Source organism: Lampetra planeri, chromosome 18 (genome assembly GCF_965212315.1).
Source record: "Lampetra planeri chromosome 18, kcLamPlan1.2.h2, whole genome shotgun sequence".
In the NCBI taxonomy this organism is placed as follows: Eukaryota; Metazoa; Chordata; class Hyperoartia; order Petromyzontiformes; family Petromyzontidae; genus Lampetra; species Lampetra planeri.
The window spans coordinates 8,737,714-8,750,637 of NC_136124.1; the positions used below are offsets into that span (position 1 = coordinate 8,737,714).

Sequence of the window (12,924 nt, forward strand, 5' to 3'; positions counted from 1 at the left end):
TGCACATGTATGGTTATGTCTTTCAGGCATACGCAAATATATTACTGTTACATGTAACTAATGGTCTAACCACACCGATAGATACTCGCCACTTGAGACTTGATTCTACATTTATGCATCGTGTTCCAAAAATTTGTTCCATAATTTGGCAGCTTTTCTTTCACACACGATGGTTCCTACATGTGGAGCAATATTGTGTCTGCATTACTTTAGAAAATGTTACTTCCCATTCTTTTTTCAAATGACTGTCAGACTCTTTACTTAGAATTAGAGTAATTGTTTTTCAAAAGGGTTTTAAATGCACTAATTTGTGGTGTCACATAATCATTCAGAGTCGCAGAGAAAACCATTGACATATAGAAATCCACAAACTCACATATAGTTCACATTGGTGCTCTACCATGTGTTCAATTTCCACAACTGCATTTTGGGCTTTCTTTCAATCTCCCCTCATGAGGCTAGTGGGCGTATCTTCCGTGAGACGTGCGGATCCGATTTAATGTGGACCTTGTAATAGAGGACATGAATGAATGCGTTCCAATTAGTGTGACACTGCCTTATCTTCCCATCGATGCTTTGTTGTAAACCTTGAAATGCGTTTCTAGCCCACAGGTCTTCCAGGAAAGCGGAGCTTGTTTGCTCAGCAGTACGCAGCCAGAAAGGGCACCTCCACTTCCAAATCTGCACAAAGCTGTACTGCACCTCCACGCCCTGACACCACTGCTGCTGCTGAGCAGTCAAAGATAATGAGCACTATAGCAGGTAACAGTATAATGGACATGGGTGTATGAAGTAACTGTGTGGTGACCTTTAAAGGTCTCGTGCAATGGTACAAGATATATTGTTGCTAAGGATGTCCATGGGATGTGTCACTGAATATTATAATTGCTATGACCAGGTTTACAAGGACCCGCTTATAGACCTGGACATATGGCAGAGTAGGGTCTTGCAGCTCCACCACTGAATTGAGAAACACAACCCAATTGTCGCCCCTACTTTGAAAACTTGGCAGGACGCTCCTGAAAAAGAGTCTTGAGACTCAGTGAAGCTTTCTTGGGTAAATGAGCAGAATAATAATGAGCACTGTTTGTAAATTATATGCATATGTTAGGCCAATTTTGCATTTAGGATCATTGAACGAACAGAACTCTATATTCGAGGCAAAACAATAAGGAGCAATATTCATAAGATGGCAAGAGAGATAATAATTTCCATCATAACCGTGTTTTCTGACAAATCACTGGGGGAGAAATGTTTCATGCTAAAGCTCAGCCTTTGTACCCCAGGTCACAGGTTAAATTGTGACCTACCACCCATTTTCTCACAAAGGATTGCACTGCTCGGTGAGAGTTCCAAATTTATTGTTGGTATCATGACATGACCCTGATACCACAATCAGGGTCAGATTTGGGGGAAAAAAATAAATCACATTCATATCGTGTCACGGGTCACACGTGGAACTGTTACTCACGTGTGTTTAACCGTCGCACCGCTGGTCACGTGCTGTCAGGAGGCGGTGGCCGTGGGCTGGTGACAGGGACGGGCCTGGCCGTGGGCAGTGCAGAGGCCGAAGTGGAGAAGATCCACAAGGAGAACATGGATCTGCTCAAGGCCCTGTCGCGCGAGGAGATCGCCGAGGAGCGCAGCAGGCTGCTGGCTCAGATAGGTGGCCTTCCTGCTCGTTACTCTCGCACACCGTGCACTCTGGAATACTTGCTAAGCCCAACACTGAATGTACGTGCTCAGCTCTATTGTCACTCTACTGCTGGATGAAGGCCTCTGCATACCAAGTATTCTATGGTGGTTATTTGACTGTTCTCCACCACGCTGGTCAGTGTGGGTTGGTGAACGAAACATATTCACGAAGTTGGTTTCTCAGCTACAGCACTAACTGGTGCAAGATATGAACGTTAGAAAAACTTGGGTGTGATTTATAAAGAGAGATTTGTGCTCAATTTTTACAGTTTCATGTGAAATCATGTTGCCTTGGGGTAATGTTCTTTCAGTAAAAAAATGCTCAAAATTATCTCATTTTTGTGGTATGTACATTTTTCAAGTTCAACGGATAATATAGTTGATATTTTTTCTTGTGACCACATTGGTAGGGTCGATGACCTTCACAAGTAGCTAAGAGAGCAGAAAAGGAAAGCTGAACTTAACAAAAAACTGTCAAAACTCCAACCTCTGCTATAATTTGGGAAATTACGTGGGTGAATGGGAAACTCTACTTATTGAACACGGGTCACTCTCAGTATGAAGCCACATCACATTTCAGGTTAACGCCAAAGGTCAAATCCAGCCCCAAATCAGGCGTTCTCACGAAGAAAAACAATTCCACCGAGCGTAAGTCAAATTTTGCATTTGCAGTAAAGTCTCCACCCAATTTCTTAGAAACCTCAAATGTGTACCCTTCACAATAAACCACACATTGCAGTACATTGTGGATTTATACAGCGTCTACAATCGGTCACACATCTGGATGCTGGACAGAAACAGTGGGGATGTATATGGTTTTGTAGATAGAAGCAACTGGTAATAGGCAATGGGAAGACTAAAGTCTTGAGGTTTGACTTGAACAGGAACAGAGAGTCAGCAACACAGATGTCAGGGGGAAGGGAGTTCCAGATGATGGGGGCACCATATGAAATAGAGTGATCTCTCATTGGGCAAAGGTTGAATGGGGTTATTGATAGAAAGCTTTGGTTGCTGGAGCAGAGTGTGTGTGGAGGGGAGTGGAATGAGATGAGGAGAGTGGTAGGCAAGGTCGAGTCTAAAGGAGGATCTTGAATGTGGTGAGTGTGATCTTGAAATTGATCTGGTATTAGATTGAGAGCCAGTGGAGGGATTGAAGTATTGTGGTGATTTGGTCTCGTTTAGAAATACTGGTGAAAAGTCTGGAGTGCCATCTTGGATAATTTTGTTTTAAATAAAAGTCAAAGATTGTTAAGCATTACTTATTTGAAAAAAGATGCCATTGCCCACAAACATTTAATTCTTAATAATGCGCCCTTAAAACATAACAGTCCCAATTAACTTTTGTTCTTATTTCTCTTCCATGAAACCTGCGCCATGGTCCAACATCTCGCAGACCCCAAACTGGTCGCGTTTCTGAGATCAAAGAAGTGTAGAAGTAGCGACGCGGACACAGAGCAACATCTCAACGCCGGATTGGGCCAGCCGGCCGTGGGAATCTCTCCTCGGGGTGCTGATGTCATGCTCAAGAAAGACGCTCCAACTCGAAGAGACTCGACGGGGAGGCACCAAGCCAAGAGAGTGCGATTTGTCGAGCCAGGGGACAATGTGAAGGCTGCCCGGATACAGGTAGCGCCCGCTGACACAATCACCGAGAAGGGCACGGGGCAGTCCAGTGAGAGCCTTGTGACCGACAGCAACATGGACGCTGAAGAAGAGGATAACACATCAACATTAGGTATTTTTATGTTATTGTTCTCTTTTATAAAAAAGCTTGTTGCTAATGCAAAATTGGTGGTAATGTGTCACATGCAATTGAACATTTTGTGGGCTTATGTATGTATGTTGAAATCCTTTCGTACCGTACGTAGCCAACTGCTAATCCACGCTGCCACTGCCAATGTAAGTGGCAAGGTGGCTCAGAGATAGAGCAAGTGGTTCACAGTCGGGAAGGTTGTGAGTTCAAATCCTAGTTTGGGGTTGGCTCAGCCTATTATCTCTCCCGGGTCGATAAAATATGTGCCTCTTAAAAAGTCACTTTATCCTACGGATGGGCTTGTCCTCGTCACAGGAATATGGAATTTTACCACTGGCTCAGAGGCTGTAAAAATGAGATGAAGCACTACCTCAATCCTCAGAGCAGAAAATCACTGACTTTTTCACAGTAACTGGACACCGTGATGCACTGAAATAGACGGGAATGGCATCCACTTTGAGTTGCGTCCTTTGATGTGGCATGTTTTATGTAACTCTCCTTTGAAGTTATCCTGATGTGTAAATATTCTATTTCCACGTAAATTAACATTTGTATTATTAGTGTGGGTATCAGTGCATGCATATGACAAAAATCACCTGGATTTTTCCCGGTCTCGTCAGATCTTTGAAGCTAAGCAAGCTTTGAGTCTGGATAATGTTTTTAAATGGGCGACAACCCTGCATAAAACAGTCATAGGCTTCTGCGTGGCTACGTTGTGGGCACAGGGCATTGCAGCAAATATATTGTTGTACTGTACTATATTCCCCATCGTCTATGCTCCTCTGCTTTCACCAACCCGCACTGACTAGCATGGTAAACTATGGTAAAATAACCCTCCATTACCCACAGGGCATGGTGTGGCCCTCATCAAGCAAAGGATTGAAAGAAGCGGTGTATGTGGATGTTTACCGGCACGTAACACTCTCCATTGTCATCATTTATTTAAAAACGTTATCTTCAACAAATGCCAAGGAGGTGAGGTTGCTAGTATTAATGTGCAGGGATAATACACAATGTTCAGCTTCATGCTGAGCTGTTTTTTAAGTTTGGATCTGTAATATTCTCTGAGTTGTGCACACGTGATGGCATGTAGTTGTCCCTGGAGGGCACAGTGCACTCAGGCGCTGGTATTGGAAGGCAACTAAAGTGGAGATATATGTGGTCGATTGCCACCCGGCATTGTAATCCATTTCAGTCGGCACTGGGTATTTGGTACCACTGAAGCAATAGTGGCTCTCTACAGCCACATTTAGAGCCATGCAATACAAAGACAGTACAGTACTAAGCATGGGAACTATACATTTACTTTTTTAATTGATATTGCAAAGCAAGCGATTCTTATTGCTATTTAGCAACGGTCTTTTCCATTAGCTGTGTTGTGTGCTGTAATTTACACTTCAGTGGCCACACAGAATGTGTTGTCAATGTTGGAGGCTATTTTTAGGTAAAAACATTCTCCCCATCATATTCATTTCGAGGCATTTGGGAGTACATTTGTCACTGGCGTTAATGCAATTGCGCTAAAATAAACTTGGCCTTAATCCCTGTTGGTAATTAGCTCAGCAGAAACGTAATGTTTGCGTGTTATATTTTGGCTTTTGCACCATTCATATGAATTTGTGTACAGTACGTTAGAAATGTGTCATTTGTCCATCCATTGCTGGCTGAATGCCTCCCAATGCAGTGACGATCAAGGTGGTTGTTTGACCATACTTCACCACACTGGTCAGTTCAGGTTGGCAAAGGGGGTACACAAGACTGATTCGATGATCACTAACCACTAATGTTAGCCATGGATGGGACTCAAACTCATGTAGCCCAATCTAGATTTGAAGTTTTCCTGACTGCAGGGATCCATACTCTTTGGTTCTTCAGTAAAAACATTCTTGCTGTGGTTTTCCCACCTGATGATGATTTCTTGTGTTGCAATCGAAACGTCGTGATTTTATTGATTTTATTTTATACCTACGTGACTTTACCGAAAGAACCAAAGAGTCATGTAGCCCAGTTTGTTGTCCAGTGCACTCGCCGCTGTTCTGAAAAGTGCAGGCCATGGAATGCTGTAGCCTCGCTAAGTACCACAGCCTGGCTCATGAGTGGTTGGCTGTTCTATTCGGCATAGGCTTCACTTCAAAGCACTATCGGAGACCCTAGCATGGCTTATTGTTGTCTGGTTCTTAAAGGAAGACACGACCCAAACTGCAAATAGCCCAGAACATGCAGATACATACCTAGAACGCATCTAGCGATGCATTTATCCATTAGTTAAGATTTATTTTTGCAATCAGCATGCATGTAGCAAATTGTGCGTGAATTAATTTAAATTATTTCCAATCATATGACCCCTGCAGCCAATGGAAGCCCTACATTAAGGATACAGATTGGCATTTATTAATTGCGTCAATGCCACTGCTTCTCAAAACGACTGAAACCATTGAAAGGAAAGGGAAGACATTTGAGGGCCAAGTTAAGGAAAGAAATGGGTGAAGAAAAAGAACAATGTTAAACATCTGGTGTGGGATCTAATCATGGCTCTGAATCGTGACGATCCATTAAATCATGACGGGGAATGGATTGTTCAATGCCTCGTAGCTAGGACGTGTGTGCCTGGTTATCAGATACATCTTTGAAGATTCTATAATGACAAAAGGAAATGACACAGTTACTTTCGCAGTGCCATCATACATTGTTTTGGGTATTACTAAAAAACTCTGGGCGTGAATTGTGATGATTCTTTGAATTGATAGAGGATTGGTACGCCATTACATTCCTATTCTGGAAGATGCAGGTCTTTCACTTTCTTAGTTGTGTCTCCCTTTATACCACATTGCGGGGATCTGGAGAGGAAGTCAAAGTGATATTTTGCTCAAATGACGATTGAGGCATGCTCATCAATTTTTTTTGATTGAAATATTCACCTGGAAAATGCCTTGAGATTGAAGATCTCATTTACAAGTGGGTGTCGACTGGCATATAGCAAAACACACGTTGACAGTATACACACATTTAAAATCGATTACTTGGTTTTAATTTATACCATAAATATCACACCCAGTCAAACACTTAAATACATACATGTTGCACACCGCCAGTTGATAAAGTATGTACTTGTGCTGTTTATAGCTCTGTGCCAGCGGTCGTTCAGAGCTATAAACGTTAGTACGTGGAAATTTCACGTGCTAATGGCAGTGCGCGGGGGGGGCAATCTCTTTAAGCCGACCGTTGTCGGCTTCCCCACAACATGGTACTCATTTGATCGACACGGGAAGGTTATGTAGGACTGAGTTAAACCCCAAACCCGGATTGAACCGGCGACCTTGCACTTGCGAGCCACTTTAAGTACCGGCGGGCTGAGGCTGGAAGTCAGAGGAAGGCGGTGTTTGTGAAGTACACTGCGGGCTGCCTGCCTGCCTGAGTAGCCCGGGCTGCTGCTGCTTCTTCTGCTGGGTGATCGTAGGTTATGGTGCCCCAAGCGGTGGGGAAAGGGAACAGATGGCGGGGCAGCCTGCCCGCATTTCCAAGACCACTTTGCCTTTTGCACGGCTCATTGCGCTCGACGGCGCTCGCCGTATTTTTGCAACGTCCGCTTGTCCTTGGGCTGTTTAAATATATAACTGCGGCCACAGTGCTGATGCGGTCACTTTTTCCTGTGCAGCCAACCATTCATAGCACACGGGCGTACCGGTTATGAAAGTAATTTTTTACGTTTATAATATATGTATATTTTCGTTATCGCTGTTAAACAAATAGCGTAATGCTTGGCTCACGTTCAATGCCCAGATAAGTGGAAATGCCTCGCGTGATTTAACTGGCCTATTGTTGGTGTTAATTCGGCATGGGTTGTCATTTAAATCATCATGGATTTTTTTTTTGTAATTGCAGCATGGTTCAGAGGCTTATATAAACCCTATAACTCATTGTAGCGTGGCCTGACCTCGTGGTGATGGGGAGCTCAATAACATTTATGCTTCCCACTGCTCTCCTTTCAGATGGACTGCCCATCAAGCCCCAGAAGGAGTGGATGCACATGGACAAGGTGGAGTCCGAAAAGATGGAGTGGATGCGTGAACTTCCTAAGCCCTCTCCGAAGCGACGCAAGACCAAACAGGTTCGCGGGACGTTTGTGCTGAAATGTAATCGCCTGTTAGGAAAGTGCTCCCCCTAATGTAGAGCAGAGCAGGCCTCAGATGTAGCCCTGATGTCCACTTCCGTGGGCCATTCTCAAACACAAAGGGTTGCACTGCTCTGTGGGAGTTTTGAATGGGTATTCTGTCTCATGGCGTGACACGGATAGTGCAATCGGGAGAAAATTACAGGGACAATACATAAATAAAAACATGCCGGATACAGCGCCCTCCAGTGGCTGCAGAAAGGAAACTCGTGCATTTGCATGCATTCCCTAGCAATTCTCAGCCCGCGTTTTTCAGGAATAGACAGTTGGCGATAACGACGTTACGTTTCAAGCCCTGCAATAAGGTGAAGTCTCACGGTGCGTGACGTCATTGTGAGGGGAGGTATGCGGTGATTTTTGTCTCCTGATTTTCGGCACGCACCCTGCGATCGATGTGGCCGGGGCTCTCTCCAGCGAGTCCCTCAAAGCAACACAACTTCATACGCACGTTTTGTTCATATTAATCATCTTTACAAGAAATATTGTGACCCTGCATTACAGAGAGACAGACTGAACTATTGCATTTACGCTTCCAATCTCGGTGGGAAAGCAACAGTATTAATTGATCCACAAAGGAATTTTCACACGAGCCTACTTGGGGTGATGTGATCACCTGGGGCCACTGGGACACACTTTTTTTTCCATTAGGTAAAAATGGAAGGTTACTTAATTTTATAATGAATCTCGCCACAATGAGGGTGCAGTTTTGTGGCCAGAAAAGCGTAGAAAATTGCCAGAAGTGTTGATTATAGTTTTTAAAAAAGCAGCAATGATCTGTTAATAAAACTGCAATTTTAGTATTTTTTTGTGTTTGTATAAAAGAGGCTAAAATGAGATGTGTTGGCATGTGCGGCTCACGGGAATTGTCTACAGTGCTCTCCTTATGACAGTGCGATAAAACAAATGCTGTTTACTTGAGAGGAATTACACAAGAAAGTAATTGTGTTGCTCCCCACACACATTAAGCCCAAATCTCGGGAGTAAACGAGTCCGCTCCGAATTTAGAAACGTTTTTGCAGTCGTACATGAAATAGCTGCTCAGATAATATCCTCCAGGATTGTTAGTGTATGAAATATGGAATGATTAATACGTCGGTAATACATTGCATCTTCAAATATAGCGTTTGTTGATGAGACGGTGGTAGAATGAACGATTTATTGATAGAGAAATTGTGAAGTATTAAACGAATGGCGGTTTAATACGCCGGACAAAGTTACATTTAATCTCTCACCATTTGCAGAGCTCAACATGTGAAAATTACTCCTATTCGTTTACTCAATTTTTTATTTATTTAAGAAATGCACGTAAACATGTTTATGCATTTTTTAAACATGCACAAGCAAACATGTTATCTATTTTTCATGCAGCAGTCATGCTACATGTGCGTTGCATGTGGATGCATTGTAGATCTGTGAAACCTCCGTATCGGCTGTGTGAACAGAATGGAAATGAAGCGGCTAAGTGAGTTAAGCGCTGCGTTGGTGGGAGCCTGCGTGCTTGTGCCAGCACCAGAATATTAAACAAAACGGGGGAACCCAGTTGGGGGTGGTCGTGACCGCGAAGAGCTCTGCACTGCTGCCCCCTTGTGCATTATTTAATGCGCCAATAACTGGCCAGGATGTGGCTACTTGGCGTGATCGCTTTCTAGCTGGGATTACACAGTGCCTTTTTTAAGTACCAGACAATACTGGTTTGGCTAGTGGCCACATCTGTGGCATTAATTTGTTGCTGCCTGCTGCACTTAATGGATTCGTTGCGTTAATTTTCTTAAATCAACAGGGAAGATTGTGGTTCAAGCACTCCTATATGCTGAATCGGGGTTTTTTGTTTAAGTCGTTGTCATCAGTCGTGTAGACTGAATCCTCAATATGGTTCGAGGAATTGAATAGCGAAGTTCACTAGGAACAGCAGCCGTGGTAGTAGCGATAGAAGAGTGATGAGGAGGTGACTGACCATCTGTCTGTTTTGTAGGAGATGCAGGCTCGCTTTGACTTCCATGGCCAGCTGGTTCCCCCAGACTCGGACGTGCCCTCATACCTCGGCCTGCATCATCATGGCGCCGAGCCCGAGGTACCGGCCCCGTCCCCTGACTCTTCGGTCTGTAATCTTCACTGTGAACTACGCTCATCACTTGTCCAGCAATCAAGAAGCAGGTTTCGGCAATATGGCCAACATTTCATTATCAACTTAACACGTAGGTGTTTTATCAACACGCAAACGATTTATAATTAATTTTTGGATTAAGCCACATAATTACCTGACCAAATTTGTGTCGTTAAGAATCCCCACTACCCGACGCAACCAAATGAATTACTTGTCACGTGGTGTACAAGCATGAAATGCGCCAGTTATTATTGTGTCAGCTTACCGGTAAGTTGGAGAACAATTCACAAATTTGTTCTGATCATTATGTGACCTAACCCAATAATCGATTCTTAAACATTCTATTGTCAAAGTTGTTGCTTCCATCTCACTTTTTAAATGTTAGTTGGTGAAATAATCAGCTGTGGCTGTCCTTTGCACAGACAAATCCTTGTTAGACGAAAGTTTAATTTCTGCCACAGGCTCAAGGCTGCCAGTGGAGATGAGTGTTTCCGTGCGCTCGTTTGGGATGAGAAACGTTTAGCCTTGAGCAAATGAAATGGATCTAAGTTCAAGGAAATTGTCCACTATATATATTATAGAAACCCAACATATTCATCAATCACACTGTGGCCCTAAAAGGATTCAAACATAATAGGCAATGTTTCGGGTGATGGCCCTTCCTCATGACAGAGAGAAGGGCTGTTACCCAAAATGTCACCTATTTTTTTTCTTTTGGGGGCACTTTTTTGATGAATGTGTTAGGTTTTCGAGGTGTCTTATACAAGGTATGTTTAAAAAAACGTTCACATTAATTTTGTTCAAGCAATTAATCTTATTGCCAATTAAAATCTGATTTGGAGGGAATCGCTTTTAATCTAACGTGAGGTGTAGTGGTATACAATAATGATTTCGTACATTTGGTATTCATTCCATTCTCAAAGTGAAGGCTATCATAGACGTGGTCTGCAGTAGTTCCACAGTAGGAGGCGATGATGCTATGTGTAAGCCCAAATGAGTATTTTCCAGGTAGGTTTTTAAAATTGGCACATTTGGATCATGACCTTTGCACACAATGGCCTACTCATTTTTAATGCCGTCATGGGATCTTTAACGTTTATTGTGACGTGGATGGCGCATATTATATGGTCACGCTCCCGCAGTTATGTGAGGATACTCTCTCGACATAACATAGCATAGTAACTTCAAGTCAGGTTCAGAGATGGCACGTGGCAGCATCTGTCCTCCAGCGCCAACCCCCGGTTCCCTCCTGGCAAAGCCCCCAAGCAAGCCCCTTGCCATCCTCACGGTTCTACGCTTGAAAGCAATGCACAGTTTTCAAAATTCCAGAGCCAATGAAGACAGCCTCTGTACTCTTTGGGTCTGTCGGTAAAGTCACGTAGATAGAAAAAAAAATCACGCAGCCTCAGTACTCAAGCAGCAACATTCTGGTGTTTATATATTCCACCCCAGTCCCTGTGTTATCCGCTCTGTGGTGTTATTGCCAAGCGTTACTCTTGTCTGGCCGTGTCTGTGGTTTTTGTCCGTGGCAGCAAGCCGGCTACTCCCTGGAGGAGCTCTTCCACCTGTGCCGGAGCCAGGTGATCCAGCAGCGCACGCTGGCGCTTCAGCTCCTCGCCCGCATCCTCATGCGGGTGAGCCTGCTCCTGGCGGCCCTCGCCTTCTGCATGGGCGCGACGTGTTGAGGTCGTCTGGGCCGAGTTTCCGTGCTCTGCTTTTGCCATTGTGCAAGAACAATTTCGCTCCTCGATAGAAAGCAAGACACACTGATGTTTTTGTAGTCACATGTTCTCCGGATTTTGAGATGGAATTTTTTTCACGTATTTGTGTGGGTGTGTCTTATCATCTGTTGGTTGTCTGTGTGTGTGTGAGCAGATTTGTACCATTTTATTTTACATTTGGCACAAGTTTGGGGACACTTCGTACTTTCCGGGGTGTTTTATAATCCGGAGAACTTGATAGATGACAGCATTGTAATTGGGGTTGCAAGGTGTGCAGTAGTAACAACATGTGCCGCACCTCCCCCCACCCACGAGTCCCCTTCAGGTGCACGTGCCCCCTCTCTTCATGGCGTTTTCAGGTGCTATTGTATTTATTCGCTTGACAAATACAAATCGTATTGAATGAGAAATACTTCTTACAGAGGTCCAAGATTTAGATCCAGGATATCGTCCTAGCTCATGCTGCGGTTATGCATGCCGTAAAAAGTCTGTGCCGTCTGCTTCATAGTAGACGTTAGGGCTCCTGTGATGTCATTCTAGGAAGGGTGGGCCATTGTGCCTGCCTTTTCCAAATTTTTACAATTTCTCGCAAATTCCTGAATTGAGATTACACAGCATTGGTTGGGCTCGAATGCAAAAACGTGTCAGGGCACTTCTAAAATCGATTCTTAAGACAAGTGGAATAATAACACAACATTAAAACGTAACTGACACGTGGGTGGGCATGATGCAAAACCAAGCTAAAGATCCCACGGTGGCTGCGACTAGAAGTCCAAGCGTGCTTGATCTCTATGCTTTCTCGCTATTGGGCATGCGTTTCTCACCCTGGCCGATGTCATCTTCGTTTGGCGCTGATTGCGCTGATTGCGCTGATTGCGGGTTGGCGATGCAGGCCAGGCAGGGCGAGTTTGCGGGCGAGCTGCGTGTGAGCCTACTGCGCACTCTGATGGACGCCGGCCTCGTGTTCCTGCTGCGCTACGCCCTGGACGACTCGGCCGAGGGGGTGATCGCTGCCGCGGTGCTTTCCCTGCAGGCGCTGCTCTCATGCCCGGCGGAGGAGGTGTGCTCCTCTCCAGTGACCATTGGATGCTTTACAGACCCCTGGGTGCAGCCCTGCAATTGCTTGCTCACGCCACTGCTGGAAATAGAGAAAGCTCCAGAGAGCCCCCGAGATCACTGGTTCCCAACCTCTGGACCTGCAGATCACTGAAAACCCTTAACACATTTTTGCGAACCACCATGAGCTAAAGCGTACTGTGTTTGGTGAAAACCATCATAACCGCATCAGTTTTGCGGACCACTTCTCACAATCTTGCGGACACCTGTTACCGAGAGTAACGATCGTCACATGACAATCAACCGGTCCACAAAGAAGCATGCTTAATATGATGGTATCTTGGTATGGTCATATGACACCAAGCTGTGCCCAGGATCTCAGCAAAGCTAAGCACTGTGACCTGTGGGCCACCCCTCTGCATCC

General features: G+C 44.5%; 1 protein-coding gene across 3 annotated transcripts in view; it reads left to right on the forward strand.

Annotated features, from left to right (window-relative positions):
* The window catches only part of RPAP1 (RNA polymerase II associated protein 1), a 35,780-nt gene that overhangs the window by 6,186 nt on the left and 16,670 nt on the right, over positions 1–12,924 (forward strand). For all 3 annotated transcript variants that reach the window (XM_078602481.1, XM_078602479.1, XM_078602480.1), the window contains exons 6-12: positions 606–762; positions 1,511–1,666; positions 3,089–3,430; positions 7,438–7,556; positions 9,592–9,690; positions 11,256–11,357; positions 12,337–12,504. In XM_078602481.1, coding sequence (XP_078458607.1) covers positions 606–762; positions 1,511–1,666; positions 3,089–3,430; positions 7,438–7,556; positions 9,592–9,690; positions 11,256–11,357; positions 12,337–12,504 — 1,143 coding nt within the window. The remainder of the gene's footprint in view (positions 1–605; positions 763–1,510; positions 1,667–3,088; positions 3,431–7,437; positions 7,557–9,591; positions 9,691–11,255; positions 11,358–12,336; positions 12,505–12,924) is intronic.